Raw genomic sequence first — 17945 nt, 5'->3', positions numbered from 1 at the left:
TACCAGTTAGAAACTAAAATCTCACCCGTAAAAGTTCTCTGTAGAATAATGTTAATGCAAGCCATATAGTGTTTCAGATCTGCTTTGGTGGTAGAACTTCCATGTGCTATCATGGAAAAATGTTTCCAGAATAATCCTCTTGCAAATCAACAGCCAGCTTCCTGACGAAAGGGAACTGGCAACTTTGAAATGCTCATTCACCTTCTCTGTGAAAGAACAAGCCCTGACAAAGAAGAACACGTGTTATAAGCTAAAGTGGCACAAAAATAAAAACTGGCCCCTGGACAGGTTCATCAGTTCAATGTTCATGTTCTCTAGTTCAAGTGTAATCAATGTGGCCTGAGCAGACCTTAGCAGAGTCCTAGAGGAGCAGTACTGTGATCATCTCCTGCATCAGTCTTGGTTTAAGTCAGTGAAGCAGATGTTCCAGTTATTAATTTCTTTGCTGGGTATTACTGGTCAGAATAATGATTATGCAAACTTCTTCTTTGTAGCTGTAAATCGCTCCATGTACTATGAAGAAAAGAAAAAAAAGATTCAGGAACAGATACACAGTTTATTACTGTTGGAAGCAGCTAGGCTTCTGCTCTCAGAATCAAAAGCACTCTGCATTTAAAGCATATTTTCATTTCCCAGATGTATTTAAGCTTAACAAAACAGAAAACAAAAATTCTGCCATTTGCTGTAATTCAGATTAATCTTGTAGAAAGTCCACACAGTGCTGAAAAGTCAAAAATAGTTTTAAGGATGATTGAGTATTAAACAGTTAAGAATGCTGCATAATAGGAAGCATCTGTTATTTTTTTTGTCCTGTCCAAGTGAAGACACGCCTGTCATTACACCCTTCAAAAGATGCTGATGAAGAAACACTGATCCTGAATCCTGTAAGACAATTAATCTTTCAAGAACTCTTGAAATTCTATTCAGAGATTAATTACAAATTCATTACCAGTGACAGTACTAATAGACTGGTTGTGCTTTTACTCACCAGCATAAAACCTTAGTATTCTGGGGAGATACTGGGTAAAGACCTCATCAGAAGCTTCTTTTCAAAAAAGACCAAAAAAACCCAAAGCTACAAAGAAGACACGAACCTTGTCATAGCCTTCCAGTTCTCTGAGTTTCTTGATTTCAAAGAGGTTGCCTTCTACTGCAAGCAGTGAGATCTGGGAATCACTGAGGATACTTTCAGGAAGCATGCTGAGTTCTAGACAGTTTTCTTCTAAGCGCAAGACTTTGAGGCGTGGACAGTGGGAGATCTGCACTGAGATCTGAGAAATCTAATAAAAAATACAAAGCCAAAGATAAATGGGATTAAAATGTTACTGATCCATGACTATTTAATGTCATTTGTTTTAGACTAATATGGAACAATTATTATGTTGTAATAGTAAGTAAGCTAAAGTATCATAGAATCATAGAATTGGCTGGGTTGGAAGGGACCTCAGAGCTCATCAAGTCCAACCCTTGATCCACTCCCGCTGCAGTTCCCAGCCCATGGCACTCAGTGCCACATCCAGTCTCTTTTGAAATATCTCCAGACATGGAGAATCCACTACTTCCCTGGGCAGCCCATTCCAATGTCTGATCACTCTCTCCGTAAAGAAATTCTTTCTAATATCCAACCTAAACCTCCCCTGGCACAACTTGAGACCCTGCCCTCTTGTCTTGTTGAAAGTCGTCTGGCAAAAAAGCCCAATCCCCCCCTGGCTCCAACCTCCTTTCAGGGAGTTGGAGAGAGTGATGAGGTCTCCCCTGAGCCTCCTCTTCTCCAGCCTCAACACCCCCAGCTCCCTCAGCCTCTCCTCATAGGGTCTGTGCTCGAGTCCCTTCACCAGCCTGGTTGCCCTCCTTTGGACCTTCTCCAGGACCTCAATATCCTTCCTGTACTGAGAGGCCCAGAACTGGACACAGTGCTCGAAGTGTGGCCTCACCAGGGCTGAGAGTTACTAAGTAACTATTTAGTAACAATGCAACAATAATTGTCAAAAAATCCCAAGTAAAATTTTTTTCCTCCATGAGAACAGGCAGCCTACACATCTGTTTATCAGCTTCCTACTCAAGAACTGTTCAAATAGGTGTATGATTAAATTCAGGATTTGTTAGTTATCAGATCAGGCAATTGGATGTATCAGTACACAAACTGCAGTTAGGATCCTTCATTTTGGTCGTGTCCATGAGATGTATTTTAGCTATAAAGTTTTGATGGTCTTGTTTTATATTCTGTGGATGTCCAAGACAAACCATGTCCTAAATCTACATGCCCATAATATGCCAGTTACAGACCTGATTCTGATTCAAATTGAGCTCAATAGCCTGCAATTCTCCAACAGTGTCAGGTACATTTTGGATCTGGTTTTTTGAAAGATCTACTACATCCAGGTGGCGAAGACCAGAGAGTTGTGTGGGCACAGTCTGAAGCTGGTTTCCAGAAAGGCTCAGGGTTTTGAGAGCTGAAAGCTGTCCAAAAGCAGCTGGTAGCTGCCTCAAGTGATTGCCATTCAAGTGTAGTGTTTCCAGTTTTTTCAGTTTACACAGCTCCTCGGGTAAAGCACCTAGAAATAAATGACAGAACAAAGAGATGACCTAAACAAAAAGCAGTAAACAGCCACCCCCATTCAAATAAGCTTCTGCATAGAAAATGGTGCTGTATTACACTAATTTCTCACAGGGTTCCTCCTCATTTCCCAATGCAGGTGCAGATCCCTGAAGAGAAACTTCATCCCACTAGCAACACGTTTTTTAACCACTTTCCATAAAGATCTTGAAAATAATCTGCAGAGAAGGCAGACCTTGCCTTTTTTACAGACCAGAAACTATCCTGAGATGATCAATTATATTCTTTACTTACCACTTTGCCAGTCTATTCTATGACATTTGAAGTACCAAACAATTTACAGCTTCAGGTTGAATGCAGCCCTTAAAGGGTACTACTCAACTCAAAAGAAGTTCTCAGATAATTCATATTGTAACATACCAGCATAAAAGCCTCACCAGGTAAGTTCTGCTGGTGTTCCTTCATCCCTCATTCTACCTACACATGTGCAACTTGCAGCTCTCCTTGAATTTCACTAGAGAGCCACTGAGGTTTTAAAATCACAGTTGCTTTTCAAAAAGGCAGATAGTACACAATTAATGCATAAAAAGTTAATTTTTTTCATCTCACTCATCCTGATTGTCCATTTAAATTGGACATTTGTCCAAATGAAACCAGGACAACCACTGGATGGCAAACATTTTCTACAGATCATCTTTATTACCTGTTGTCCATGCAGGCACTAAACCACCTGACTCTGTTAAACCTTCAGATCAGACAAGTCACAGCACAGAAACATTGTGTGGTTTTTAGTACTCACGTGTCGTTGTAAAACTGATAATACAACTAAGCTGGCAACTAGTTTTGAAGAATTTATGGTTTCCTTATTTGTTATTTTTTCCTGTACATGAATTCCAGGGATTTCACTTTAGGTGACTAAACTCCCCTTTTACATCCTGTGAGAGTTAAATCATTAAATTTAATAATTTCTGATCAGAGAAGTCAAGTTATTACTTTAAAAATCTGTGGAGATATTAATTAGCAGGCATACTCAGTTTGTTGTTGTTTAGAGCAAGGCTCTTCAAGAAGGAAAATTTTCCAATGAGCGGTGGCAAAAGCTCTATTTTGTTGTTTGACAAGTCTATTGTTCTTAAGTTGCTTGTTAACTTCTGCAGATCTTCAGGAAACTATGGAAGAGAAAAAAAGATAAAGCATTTCAATAGGCAGTACAACTTCAATTGCTCAAGCTATGCAGCTTCAAATTTTAATTGAAATTCATATTCCTATTATCTACTGCCATAGGGATCACAATGCCCAATCACACTGTGCAGCCAGGTTGGTAAATTTCCTTAATATGTGATTTAAAAAATATGTTTTCATCTGAGGAAGGGAAAAGGGATATAAAGTAGATAGTCAACCATCTAGGAAGAGTAGTCTTTAAGCCAAAGAATTTAAACTGGAAGAGAATTATAGAATCATAGAACTGGCTGGGTTGGAAGCGACCTCAGAGATCATCAAGTCCAACCCTTGATCCACTACTGCTGCAGTTCCCAGCCCATGGCACTGAGTGCCACATCCAGTCTCTTTGGAAATATCTCCAGACACGGAGAATCCACTACTTCCCTGGGCAGCCCATTCCAATGTCTGATCACCCTCTCCATAAGGAAATTATTTCTAATCTCCAACCTAAACCTCCCCTGGCACAACTTGAGACCCTGCCCTCTTGTCTTGCTGAGAGTTGCCTGGGAAAAGAGCCCAACCCCCCCCTGGCTCCAACCTCCTTTCAGGTAGTTGTAGAGAGTGATGAGGTCTCCCCTGAGCCTCCTCTTCTCCAGCCTCAACACCCCCAGCTCCCTCAGCCTCTCCTCATAGGATCTGTGCTCGAGTCCCTTCACCAGCCTGGTTGCCCACCTTTGGACCTGCTCCAGCACCTCAATCTCCTTCCTGAACTGGGGGGCCCAGAACTGGACACAGGACTCAAGCTGTGGCCTCACCAGGGCTGAGTACAGGGGCAGAATCCCTTCCCTGGACCTGCTGGCCACGCTGTTCCTGAGCCAGCCCAGGATGCCATTGGCCTTCTTGGCCACCTGGGCACACTGCTGGCTCACGTTCAGCTTCCTGGCAATCCAGACTCCCAGGTCCCTTTCTGCCACTCTGTGCCCAGCCTGGAGCTCCCCATGGAGTTGTTGTGTTGAACCTCATCCCGCTGGAATCAGCCCAACTCTCCAGTCTGTCCAGGTCCCTCTGCAGAGCCCTCCTGCCTTCCAGCTGATCCACACTCCCCCCCAGCTTAGTGTCATTGCGAATCTGCTGATGATGGACTCAATCCCCTCATCTAAATCATCAATGAAGATATTGAACAGCACTGGGCCCAACACTGATCCCTGGGGGACACCACAGCCGCCATTTTGATGCAGCCCCGTTCAGCACCACTCTCTGGGCCCGGCCCTCCAGCCAGTTCCTAACCCAGCACAGGGTGCTCCTGTCCAAGCTGTGGGCTGACAGCTTTTTCAGGGGTATGCTGTGGGAGACGGTGTCAAAGGCTTTGCTGAAGTCCAGGTAGACTCCATCCACAGCCTTCCCCTCATCCACCAGGCGGGTCAGCCGATCATAAAAGGAGATCAGGTTGGTCAGGCATGACCTGCCCTTCCTAAACCCATGCTGGCTGGGTCTAATCCCTCACCCATCCTGTAGGTGCTGTGTGATTGCACTGAGGATGATCTGTTTCATAACTCTGCCAGGCACTGAGGTCAGGCTGATGGGCCTGTAGTTTCCTGGGTCCTCTTTCTGGCCCTTTTTGTGGATTGGTGTGACATTCACCAACTTCCAATCATCTGGGATGTCCCCAGTGAGCCAGGACTGTTGGTAGATGATAGAGAGAGGCTTGGCGAGCTCTTCTGCCAGCTCCCTCATCACCCTTAGGTGGATCCCATCTGGTCCCATAGATTTGTGGGGATCCAAGCATCTCAGTAGGTCACTGACTGTGTCCTTCAGGATTACAGGGGGGCTGTTTAGATTCTTGTCACCTTCTATAAGTTCTAGAAGCCAGCTGTCCTCAGGATAACCTGTCTTACTGTTGAAAACTGAGGCAAAGAAGGTGTTAAATACCTCAGCCTTTTCTTCATCTTTGACAGCTATATTCCTGCCCATGTCCAGTAAAGAATGGATGTTTCCCATGCCCCTTCTTTTGCAATCGATGTATCTGTAGAAGGACTTTTTGTTATCCTTCACAGAGATGGAGAGATTCAGTTCAAGTTGTGCCTTTGTCTCTCTAATTTTCTTTCTACACAACCTAACTATATTCCTAAATTCCTCCTGAGTAGTTAGCCCTTTTTTCCATAATTGGTATGCCCTCTAGAGGAGAAGGAGCATCCCATGACACAAGATTTTTTATGTTTTAGTCCTCTTGTGTCCACTTAAACACAAATGTTACTTAAAAATATTTTACAGCTAGTTAACAACTCTGTATTTTTAGCAGAATAGAATTAGGAAATTTTTCTCTTCCTTTTCTCTTTAAGTTATTATGTAAACAACTTTCCTATTTCTTATTAAAATCCAATAGTACACTGAGCTGAAAAAAGACAAACATGTGGCAATGACCATCCATAGACCAGTGGCTTTGATACTCTTTTGGTCTGGCAGAGGAAATGGGAAGACAGAAAGTAGGATAGTGGAAGAAGACATGGAAAATTACTGGAATATAGAGTTATTTTGGCTATCTTGTGAATTGTTACTCCCCTCACAGTTCCAAGACATTGTGTGTTTTTCTGCAGTTGAATGAAAGAGAATTCCCAGTTAAATAGAGTATTGAATAAAATTCAGAAAAAAACCCCAACAAGCCTTCCAGTCTTAAATAGGAAAATGTGGGAAATAATTTACATATTTCTTTATAACTTTTAATTTTAACTCAAAACCAATTTTAAAATATTTTCTCCATAATTTCATTAAAAAGCAGATTAGGTAATACTGTGCTGATTTATTGCACAGGTGTGAATGGAATAGATTTTAGTAGATGCTAGCATATTGTAAGAAGAGCTGCAGCACAGAAGTATGCTATGGAGTATGCTATTTTTATTCCTGTATTGTTAATCATTCTTAGTATTTATTGGTTGAATAATTGCCATTATGCTCTCTAGAAATAAAAAAATAAAACCAAACGGAACAGTATACATTTGCCAAGTAATAACATTAAATTATGATTTGGTTAAAGTTATCCAGTCCACTGTGTGTTCACTTGCAGCCCAGTGAACAGCCTGTACAGACTATTCATAGGACTACAGTTAATACAGCATAAATATCTAAACAAGACAAATTGTGGAATATCTGTCTAGGTAACAATAAGTTTACAAAATTTACATTTCCCCTCAGGTTTACAGCCCTTTTAAAAAAAACACAACAGAATAACTAGTGTTTCTTGAGCATACATGTACTCTAAAATATAAGCCCATAAGCATTCAAGTGCCCTGACAGATAAATCAGAAGGCAGTGCAAGCAAAAATCTACTCTGTAAAAAGGAAAAAAAAAGAAACTGTTGAAATATTATCCATTAGTACTTAGGAGAAATGCATGTACCTGAATTTCTCTCCCAAAATGTCACCCATGCACACAAATATCCACATTTCCCCTACAGTGACATTACCTCTGTGAGTCCCTTTCCTGTTAGCTGAAACACGCCAGTTTTCTGTGCTGTCTCCAGGTGGGCTTTCAATGCACTATTCCCCATCCTAAGAGTTTTCTGTCAAATGCAGTTTCAGTGATGGGCTCCGCCAGTTTCTCTCAGTTATTCTGCGCTAGGGAACTGCGACCCAAAGTTTCTGTGACAAAGCAAACACAAGAAGTAATTTTATGTGTCCTGCCTTTAGCACTACAACCGTACCCACCATTTCACTGCTGCGTGTTCACCTCCCTCAGAGATAAAACCTAGAGCTTAAAAGATTTACCTGGCTTTAGGTAGAGCAGTTTGAATACTGAAATGATGCAACAAATACACTTAAAAACTAAGTGAATTAATGCATCCTCTCCACATTTCGCTTCTTTCAGGGCCCAGATGCCCAAGGAGATTCTCGGTGATTTAAAGTGACATCAACCAGCGCTGACTTGCTCCCAATACTACAGTTTTATTTGTTTTTCTGGAAAGTTATTTTATTTAGAGACCCGGCTCCTTTGCTGTGACTCTAGACGCAGGCACCCGACATCCACCTCCCGCACCTCCGGCGGGATTTAATCCCCAGGACAAACAACGCCGGGTTCCAGGCCGATGGATCCCCTTGTCAGGGTTGTAACCCCAACCCTGATACCGCACTCAGCACCACTCCCCACCGCCACAGCGTCCTCAGGACCCGCGGAAAGAGGGGAAGCAGCCAGAACCCGCTGCAGGCCCCGACCCCTCAACCGCGTCCCCCCACAGCTGCTCCGCTCGCACCGACCCCGCCACCTCACGGAGCTCCAAGAGGGCGGACAAACCCATCCCAGCCCGGGTCAAACCCACCTCTCCCAGCACCGCACACCGCCCCTCCGCGGCGCCTGAGCCCACCGCCCCCTCCCCGCGCCCCGCCCCCGCCCTTCCAGAACCGACCCCTCAAAAGCGCTCACCGGCTCCTTCGGAACCGGACGCCCGTCACCCTTCTCTTCCGGCCGCGCCCAGTATGGCGCTCACCCCTCGGTGACTGTCGCCTCTCTTCACCGGGGCTTCCGGGTCACCCGGGATGGCGGAGCAGCACTGCTCCGATTCCTCGACGGCCGCCGCCGAGCCCGAAGAGTGCCAGGACTGGCAGCGAGACGCCACGAGCGATGAGAACCGGAGTGACTCTACAGCCTCCCCTCCCCCGTGTCCGTCGGGGCAGCCCGCGGCGGCGTCCGCCTTTCTGGCGCAGTGCGTGGCGAAGGGCGTCCTGAGCCAGGTAAGAGCCTGGGAGAGGGCCGGGCAGGAGGGCTGCGGGAGGGTTAGTGGCGTAACCAGAACCGCCCGCTGTAGAGGTTCGGAGAAGCCGTGGATGAGGTTCGGCGTTGCGGTTCTCCTCTCCCCTCCGCGCCCGCCCGTTCTGGAGGGGCGTCCGGTGCCTCGGGCTGGCACACGGCGGCTTCGGGGCGGCTTGAACTGAGGTGATAGCGCGGAAACGTGTTGGGGTTTTGTGTGGATGCTTGTGCATCCTTTATCGTGGAATCTTACGTTTTTGGCTGGTAACAGCTTTCCTTAATAAGAAGGAAATACACCCAATTCAGGTGTGTATTTTTCTGGAGTGTATACAGAGTTTTGTGATGTCCTCTCCTGCGCTCCAGAGGCACTTAAGAAAATGCTGAGAGTGCTCTTGTGCTGCCTGTGATGAAATTGTAGTTTCACTTGTGTTCATTTATTCCATGTAATGTGTGCATTTTACGAGTTATGAGCTGACATTTACTGCTTTGCATAGTGCAAGAGATTAACAGTAAATTCAGACTTCTAAAAGCCAGTCTTGAGAATTTGCCTTGCCGCTGACTGCAGTTTGTTCCCCATTGTTTTCCTTTCCCAGGAGACACTGGATTTAACCTGGAGAACAACCCCATCCTTTGTGAAATTCTCAGAGATGGAAAAAAAGGCAAATATTCAAGCTGAAATCAATGAGGTACAGACTTTACTGTTGTCAGGGTACACTCAGCACTTTAATACTGAAGAGGTGACACGTGTTGCCTGATGCGTGCCAAGACATAGAATGACTGACACCCAGCAGCAGCTTTAATTCTATCAAACATCTATTTTTATACTTGTCATTATCTTGCCTATGAGTACAAGCATATTTTGTGTTATAATTGGTTATTATGAGCTGAACAGGCACCCTTATTACAAGTTGGTGGGCTATGGCTATTTTTTTACACAAAGCAGAGCCTCTTCTGGTTAATGTGATCTTCCTAAAGAGCAAAATATGTGCTACTTTACTCTTCACCAAAGTCTTGTCATTACCTACGTTGTTCTTACTTAAATTTAACTACTTTTTCTTCAAGGACGAAGTGCTTGTACATCTGGGCCAAAGTCTTCACTGCCCAAACCCCTAGCTGCTTCACTACCCAAAACACTGGAGCTACTGACTCCAGTGTGCTGTTTCATGTTTGGGTTTGGGTTTTTTGTTGGTTTTTTTTTTTTTAGCAACCCAGCTTTCTAACAGTTGCCACTTTTCCCCGGGGGACCAAGTTGTCACGAAGAAAAGAAAAAAATTATGAAACTAAAGCTTCTGATGGAACTAGAATTTTTTTAGTTTATTCACACTCACAACAGTGTTTATAGGCCACGAAACCACTTTGTTGGTTAGCAAGTTGTGACCTCAGTCATTTCCTATTGCCTGAATTGGCTGTTGGCTTGTATTTTTTTAACCTGGTATTTTCTGAGCATGGTTTTATCAAGGGTAAATCATGTTTGACTAACCTCATAGCCTTCTATGAGGAAATTACTAGGTGGATAGATGATGGAAGAGCAGTAGATGTGGTTTATCTTGATTTCAGTAAAGCATTTGACACCGTCTCTCACAGCATCCTTGTAGATAAGTTGATCAATTATGGGTTTGGTGATCAGGTAGTGAGGTGGATCAGGAACTGGTTGAAAGGAAGGAGTCAGAGAGTTGTAGTCAGTGGGGCAGAATCTGGTTGGAGGTGTGTGACTAGTGGAGTCCCTCAGGGGTCGGTACTGGGACCGGTGTTGTTCAATATCTTCATCAACGACTTGGATGAGGGTATAGAATGTACCCTCAGCAAGTTTGCTGATGACACTAAGCTGGGAGGAGTGGCTGACACACCAGAAGGCTGTGCTGCCATTCAGAGAGACTTAGACAGGCTGGAGAGTTGGGCAGAGAGAAACATGATGAAATTCAACAAGGGGAAGTGTAGAGTCTTGCATTTGGGGAAGAACAACCCGATGGCCCAGTATAGGTTGGGGGCTGACCTACTGGGGAGCAGTGTAGGTGAAAGAGACCTGGGGGTCCTGGTTGACAAGAAGATGACCATGAGCCAGCAATGTGCCCTTGTGGCCAAGAAGGCCAATGGCATCCTGGGGTGCATTAGAAAGGGTGTGGTTAGTAGGTCAAGAGAGGTTCTCCTCCCCCTCTATTCTGCATTGGTGAGGCCGCACCTGGAGTATTGTGTCCAGTTCTGGGCCCCTCAGTTCAAGAAGGACAGGGAAGTGCTTGAAAGAGTCCAGCGCAGAGCTACTAAGATGATTAAGGGAGTGGAACATCTCCCTTATGAGGAAAGGCTGAGGGAGCTGGGTCTCTTTAGTTTGGAGAAAAGGAGACTGAGGGGTGACCTCATCAATGTTTTCAAATATGTAAGGGGTGAGTGTCAGGGAGATGGAGTTAGGCTCTTCTCAGTGGTGACCAGTGATAGGACAAGGGGTAATGGGTGTAAATTGGAGCATAGGAGGTTCAAGTTGAATATTTGAAAAAATTTTTTTCCTGTAAGGGTGACAGAGCCCTGGAACAGGCTGCCCAGGGGGGTCGTGGAGTCTCCTTCACTGGAGACATTCAAAACCCGCCTGGACACGTTCCTATGCGAAGTGCTCTAGGTGGCCCTGCTCTGGCAGGGGGGGTTGGACTAGATGATCTTTTGAGGTCCCTTCCAACCCCTAGGATTCTGTGATTCTGTATAAAAACTTTGTTTATTAAGTTACACAGTGTGGGCTCCAGCAGCTGCAAAGCAGTGTGACAATCTCACCATTTACTTTTTTTTTGGAAAATAAGTTAAACAGCTGGCATAACCTTGTATTTATTGGCAGAAGGAATAGTTTTCAGCTCCCAGTAAGATTGCTACTGGGCCTCCTTTGCTGAAGGATTTCATGCACAAAGTACTCTATCTGCCAGATGTTCAATATGTTGTGAATACAGTAGGCTTGGTTTTCTCCTCAGTGATCAGGCAAAGCATCAGTTCTCTGTGTATCCTGAGAAACTGTTATGTCATCCTCTAGGGATGACATCTGTATTTCCTTCAGTTTTCTCTTCTCCAGCCAAAATGACCATGATTCTTTCAGTTGCAGGAAGGTATCTGCTGCTCTCCTACTGATTTATCAGTAGGAAGAATTCAAGCTAGGAGCTTCACCTAAGAGAGCTTGTCCCACAACAAAAAAGCCAGCACAACACAAACCAATCCTCTCCAGGAGGAGGAAACTTGGGGCTGTGAGAGATTCTTTAGTGGAATATGAAACTGCTTTGTAGGAGATGCAAGTTTCTGTAGTTTAGGAATAAATTGCAGGATCTTTCTTTTCTAGCACAAATTCCCAGCAAATCACCAAATTGCTTTGTTTGTTGTTTTTTTTTTTTCTTTGAACAGTCCTTTCCTGTTGACCCAAAAAGCTACATCTTGTAGTAGAAACACTCCAGACAGCATGATAATGTGCATTCATGCAAATACTCTTTTCATACACGTTGTTATCCATGCTCCCACTTTCTCCCTTGCTACATCCTCTCCACCCCAAGAGAGTCAACAGTATCCGGATAAATATACTAAAATGCATTGTAATCTCATGTTCTTCTTCTTGTAGATGAAACTGAAAATTGAAATGCTGCAGTTGGAGAAAGAGACAGCAGACATTACTCACCCTTTTTACTTAAGTAAGTGCAGTTGTAGAAAAATCAAGACTGTTCAGTGACTCAATCAGCATTTTAAGATTTCATCTGATAACGTGACACATCTAGAAGCTACTGCAGCTGTCTCCACTGGGTAGCTCCTTACAGGCTGCAGATGTTTTATTAACCCCTAAGGAACACTTCCATACTATTTCATCTTGCATGATCTGCTGTCTCAGGAGAAGCTGTGCATGTAACTCTTTCTCCAAAAAAAAAAATTAAAAAATAGTGTGTTTGTGGTCAGCTCCCCAGGGTCAGTGGAGCCTGAGAAGTTGAGATCCTCAATAACCAATTTGCTTCCCTTGCCCTGTGTACTTACTCTGCTGCTTTTCCAGTAACTCAGTGTATTTCTGCTGCACCTGTATGCCCCCAAAATCACTTGGATTTTAATTTTAGTGTTTACGAGCATATGTATTGGTTTGTTTTATTTCACACTCTCCCTTCTATGAGTTGATAAACACTTTAAAATGTTCTAGCTTGCTACTTCTGTGTTAGGCTTGTGAAAAATACTGTAATAAATTCAGTAGTTATTATATTATATATAATTATTATATATTATTATTATAATTATTGTAATAATTACATATATTGCAATATATGTAAGATATTATTACATAATATATGTAATAATTGTAATAATATACTATGGTATAGTTTTGGAAGTTAGTTTCATTTCAAAGACAGTTTACTTAGCTTTGTTAATTGTTCAGCATTAAAGTTTTATCTCTAGAAAGTTATTATGACTTCCAGTTGCATACTGATGTTAAGTCCTGTATGCTCTAACAACAGTTGTTCTGATTACTGGTGTAATAGTGCAATAGATCAGTCTTTGACTTTCTTCAGAAGAAACTTTGCTCTTGTTTTAGCAGGATGATTTCAACTTTGCATTTTTCTTTTATAGGCAAAAAATGTGAGATTTTGCAAGATATGAACAGACACTTGGAAGTAGTACTAAAAGAGAAGAGTGCTCTTAGGAGGAGGTTAATAAAACCCAGGTGTCAAGAGAGCTTGCCTATTGAGGTTACTTTCCACAGGTAGGCATATAGAAAACAATTGTTCTTTGTTTGCATGAGTCCCCATTAATTTGAACTAGTAAAAAATGCATGCTTTCATTCACATTTCCAGTGAGAATAGCAATAAAAGTAGCATAACCTCAGCTAAAAGCTAGTAGTTACTCATTGCTAAATTCATAGAAAAGTAGTGATGGGTATTTTAGGAACATTTACTTAGGTTGCTAGTCTTGTCTTCTGAAAATGTCACCACAATTTATGATGGATTGTCTTAAGCAAGCCATTTAATACATCTGTTTATTATGCTTCTCCATAACTAGGAATTGTCACTTTAGTATTTGGTATCTTCCACCTTCTACCATGATTTGATTAGAATAAGTGTTTGAATGATTCCCAGACATGTGTAATAGATGTTTTTAAAATGATTCTTCTCATGGTCTAAAAATCTAGCCCAGTTACTGGAGAAATACATGTTCACTTCTGTAATTCCTGACTTGTTACTGAGAGTCATAAAAGAAGTGTACTTGCAGAGAAGTCAATTAGATGGTTAAGAACTTGCATAAAACTGGAGCAGAGAACTCCAGGAAAATGCACAGGGGAAAGAAAGAAGAGCTTGGAAGTATTAAATCCTTATTGTCTTGCACAACTTCTGAGTAGAGGACTCATTCTGGGTTACAGGTCTGTAGTAGACTTGTTGGCTGAGGCTGTGACTTTCATTGAGAATCTTGAAAGCCATTTGCAGACCTTAAGAAGCATCCCCCAGATACCAGACATGATGAAGAACATGGTGAGTAGCAAAAGAACTGAGCTTCCTGTCTCCTTCAGTGTTAAGAATTCAATGTTTTGCTTATTCAGGTCATTTTAATGTCCTGCTAGATTGACACAATGTATAGAGATTAAATCCAACTCTTTTCTGCTTCAGGACACTGCTTTGACAAAAGCAGAGATGCTTGTGATGGATCTGGAGGAGCTGGCAGAGCAAATATTGAAATGGAGAGAAGTACATAAAGAAGTGTATTCTGACAGCATCTGCAAAACTGCTGAATTGGACTTTGTCTTATCTTTAACTTAACAAATAATTTTCCTCAAATAGGATGCTTATTCAGAGAACTACCTTTTTACTGTCTCAGGTGAAAGCTACAACACAGTTGTCCTTTAATCCAATGGGGACTTCAACGGTGGTTATACTTCTGTTCTTACATAACCATTCTCCAAAAAAAAAACCAAACAAGCCCAAAAAACCCCAAGGAAACAATGACAATAAGCAGTAGATCACAGGAAGACAGACAGACTACTGAGAAGACTAAGGAGTTCTTTTTCAAAACAGTTGGGCAGAGTTCCCTTGGAGCTTTATATCATGAATAGAGATATGTTTTGATACTTCTTATACACTTGCTATAGTGTCTTTACTCATTTTTATAAGTGTATTGGTAATAAACTATTTTGTATGTTACTATGAAACTACAATAAAGTGCTAGATTTCAAGAGGTCAGGTTCTTGATTTGTATTTTGCTGCAAATTCCTGTAATTAAAAGAACAATGCTAAGTCTTAAAACCCATCCTATGCTCTATAGGAGATCCAACCAAGAAATCAAACTAGTTCTAAGTTACAGCTTATTATGTCTGTGATATGTGGGAAAGCAGGAAACACTCTTGTATGTGGCAGGTCTACTGACTGGCACACCACATTTCTCTGATAGTAATAAATATATTCTTCAGTCTCTCTTTCTGTTGCTTGCCCTGTCTTCAGCACCCCCTTTTAGAACAGAACATGTTTCACTGGCTGACTGACTGACACTTTAGCAAAAGCATTGATTGCTCCACTTTGCAACCATGACTTTCATATCATGAAAAGACTTGTTGGTAAAATGTCATGGGCAGGACATCCATAAAGCAGGAGAGTTGCTGCTTCTCATTGGAGGATGTCCAGTTCAGGATACAGAAAAACTGGAAGTCATGGAGATATATTCTTTTCTACTGTTGTATTGTTTGTTACCTGAATTCTTCATACATCTATCTTGTGGATTTTTTTCTTTTTAATGAAAATAAGACCCCTTTATTTTTTTGAAAGTAGCCACTAGGTGGCTCAGTACTACACATAGCACTAGTTGAGCTGACTACTGCATGAAAACTTAGAATAGAATTGAGAATCTTTGGTTCTTCATTCAGTCTTCTGATCTGACTTGCTTGTAATCAGTCTCCTCTGTATTTGAAGTTCTCCAAGAACCCCACTTTAATCTTTGTAGACTATGTTCTGCTGGGTGTGATAGTGATGTCAAGGAGTATAGCCTAACAAATTCTCTGGTATGCTATGTAAGTGTACCTGATATTCCTCTCTTCTCCTCTTGAGAAGTTAAGAGGACAGAAACAATTTGGATTAAGTCAAGCAGAGTGTCAGTAGTTAGGATCTGAGAATATAAACTGGCATTTGAGTCCCATAAACTTGAATGGGTTCTTTGTGTGAGCATTTGCTATATGTCACTGCAGGATTTGAGTCCAAAGTCCAATGTCATTGTCATTTCAGATGTGGGGAAAAAAAGCTACAGAGGAGGAGCTGGCATTTTTACTGAAAATGCTTTGCACAGTCTGAAATGGGAAGAAGCAATCCAGGCTTTCTTGTAGCCCCCTTCAGATACTGGAAAGCTGCAATAAGGTCTCAGAGCCTTCTCCTCTCCAGACTGAAGAACCCCAACTCTCTCAGTCTCTCCTCATTGCAGAGGTGCTCCAGCCCTCTGATCATCCTCATGGCCCTTCTCTGGACATGGTCCAGCATGTCTATGTTTTTGTCTTCTTGTAATAAATTGAACCCACATAAAGAGTGGAGTTTTTCAGAGGAATTTAAAAACACTCCTTTACCAGTAGTGAGGAAAAAGATACTGACTTTCCTTAAATTACCCATATATTAATTAATTGTGTTTTGCACTTTAAGCAGTGCTGGTTTTCCTATTACAGAATCACAGAATGTTTAGGTTGGAAGAGACCTCCAAGATCATGCAGTCCAACCTTTGACTAACACCACAGTCAACCACTTAACCATGTTCTTAAGGACCAGGTCCAAACTTTTAAATGCCTCCAGGAATGGCAACTCTACCATGTCCTGGGCCATTCCAATGCCTGACAACCTTCTCAGTGAAAAAATATTTCGTAACATCCAGCCTAAACCTCCCCTGGCACAGCTTCCATCCATTCCCTCTGATCCTATCACAGTTCACTAAGGAGCAGAGGCTGTTTCCCTCCTTGATCCAACCTCCCTTGAGGTAGTCAGAGCAATAATGTCTTCCCTCAGCCTCCTCCAGACCAAACGCCCCCAACTCCCTCAGCTGCTCCTCACAGGACTTGTGCTCCAGGCCCTTTATGAGCTTTGTTGCCCTTCTCTGGACACTCTCCAGCACTTCCATGTCCCTCTTGGAGTGAGGACTGTGTTCAGAACTGAACACAGGACTCCAGATGCAGCCTCACCAGAGCTGAGTACAGAGGGATGATCACCTCCCTGTTCCTGCTGGCCACCGAGTTCCTAATGGAAGCCAGGATGCCATCGGCCTTCTTGGCCACCTGCACACACACTGCTGGCTCACAGTAAGTCCAATACCCCCCCCCTTCCAACTCCCAGCTCTCTAGCAACACTTCCCCAGGTCTGTAGCTCACCATGGGGTTGTTATGGCCCAGGTGTAAGACCTGGCATTTGGCCTTGTTAAAACTCATACAATCACCCTTGGCCCATTGGTCCAACCTAAGTCCTGCTGTAAGACTTCCCTATCCTCCAGCAGATTGGCACAACTACCCAGTTGGATGTCATCCGCAAAGTTACTGAGGGTACACTCAATTCCCTCATCCAAAGCATTAATGAAGATATTAAGGAGAAGAGGCCCCAGCACTGAACCCTGGGGGACACCACTCGTGACCACTTGCCAGCCACATTTAATTCCATTTACTCTCTCAGCCCAACCATACAGCCAATATTTTATTCAATTCAGGGTATATTTACCCAAGTGCCATAAGTTTCTGAAGAAGAAGACTGTGAGAGAGTGTCAAAAGCTTTACTAAAATCCAGATAGACAGTGTCCAGAGCTCTTCCCTCATCCACTAGGCAAGTCTTCTTCCTGTAGAAGGAGATCAGGTCAGTCAGACAGGACCTGACTTTTGTAAACCCATCCTGACAGAGCCTGATCACCTGGTTATCTTGTATGTACCGTGTGATGGCCACACCTCGAGTCCTGTGTCCAGTTCTGGGCCCCTCAGCTCAGGAAGGAGATTGAGGTGCTGGAGCAGGTCCAGAGAAGAGCAAGGAGGCTGTGAAGGGATCCAGCACAAGTCCTGTGAGATGAAGCTGAGGGAGCTGGGGATGTTGAGGCTGGAGAAGAGGAGGCTCAGGGGAGACCTCATCACTCTCTACAACTCCCTGAAAGGAGGTTGGAGCCAGGGGGGTTTGGGCTCTTTTCCCAGGCAACTCTCAGCAAGATAAGAGGGCAGGGTCTCAAGTTGTGCCAGGGGAGGTTTAGGTTGGATATTAGAAAGAATTTCTTTATGGAGAGGGTGATCAGGCATTGGAATGGGCTGCCCAGGGAAGTAGTGGATTCTCCGTGTCTGGAGATATTTAAAAAGAGACTGGATGTGGCACTCAGTGCCATGGGCTGGGAACCACAGCGGGAGTGGATCAAGGGTTGGATTTGATGATCTCTGAGGTCGCTTCCAACCCAGCCGATTCCATGATTCTATGGTACTCAAGATGACCTGCTCCATAACCTTTCTCAGCATCAAGGTCAAACTAACAGGTCTATAGTTCCCCAGATCATCCTTTCAACCTTTCTTGTAGAT

The 17945-nt window shown here is 43.2% G+C and overlaps 2 protein-coding genes across 5 annotated transcripts; one reads left to right on the top strand and one right to left on the bottom strand.

Annotated features, from left to right (window-relative positions):
- Window positions 1-228: 228 nt before the first annotated feature.
- Window positions 229-8170, bottom strand: LRRC57 (leucine rich repeat containing 57). 4 transcript variants are annotated; one of them, XM_030452536.1, is made up of 6 exons: window positions 8129-8170; window positions 7176-7350; window positions 3588-3723; window positions 2287-2555; window positions 1095-1280; window positions 229-513 (listed from the first exon to the last, which is right to left on the bottom strand). In XM_030452536.1, exons 2-6 carry the CDS (start codon window positions 7257-7259, stop codon window positions 472-474), a joined length of 717 nt encoding a protein of 238 aa, XP_030308396.1. In that variant the 5' UTR covers window positions 7260-7350; window positions 8129-8170; the 3' UTR covers window positions 229-471. The 4 variants fall into 4 exon arrangements, with proteins under 4 accessions (XP_030308396.1, XP_030308397.1, XP_030308398.1 ...); XM_030452537.1 differs by having other exon boundaries at window positions 8112-8150; XM_030452538.1 differs by lacking the exon at window positions 8129-8170 and adding an exon at window positions 7963-8005.
- HAUS2 (HAUS augmin like complex subunit 2) lies at window positions 8145-14615 on the top strand. Its single transcript, XM_030452534.1, has 6 exons — window positions 8145-8436; window positions 9046-9138; window positions 12036-12105; window positions 13022-13154; window positions 13809-13917; window positions 14053-14615. Exons 1-6 carry the CDS (start codon window positions 8242-8244, stop codon window positions 14200-14202), a joined length of 750 nt encoding a protein of 249 aa, XP_030308394.1. The 5' UTR covers window positions 8145-8241; the 3' UTR covers window positions 14203-14615.
- Window positions 14616-17945: the final 3330 nt, after the last annotated feature.

Source organism: Calypte anna, chromosome 5A (assembly GCF_003957555.1).
Source record: "Calypte anna isolate BGI_N300 chromosome 5A, bCalAnn1_v1.p, whole genome shotgun sequence".
In the NCBI taxonomy this organism is placed as follows: domain Eukaryota; kingdom Metazoa; phylum Chordata; class Aves; order Apodiformes; family Trochilidae; genus Calypte; species Calypte anna.
This window is presented reverse-complemented; position numbering and strand designations above follow the sequence as displayed.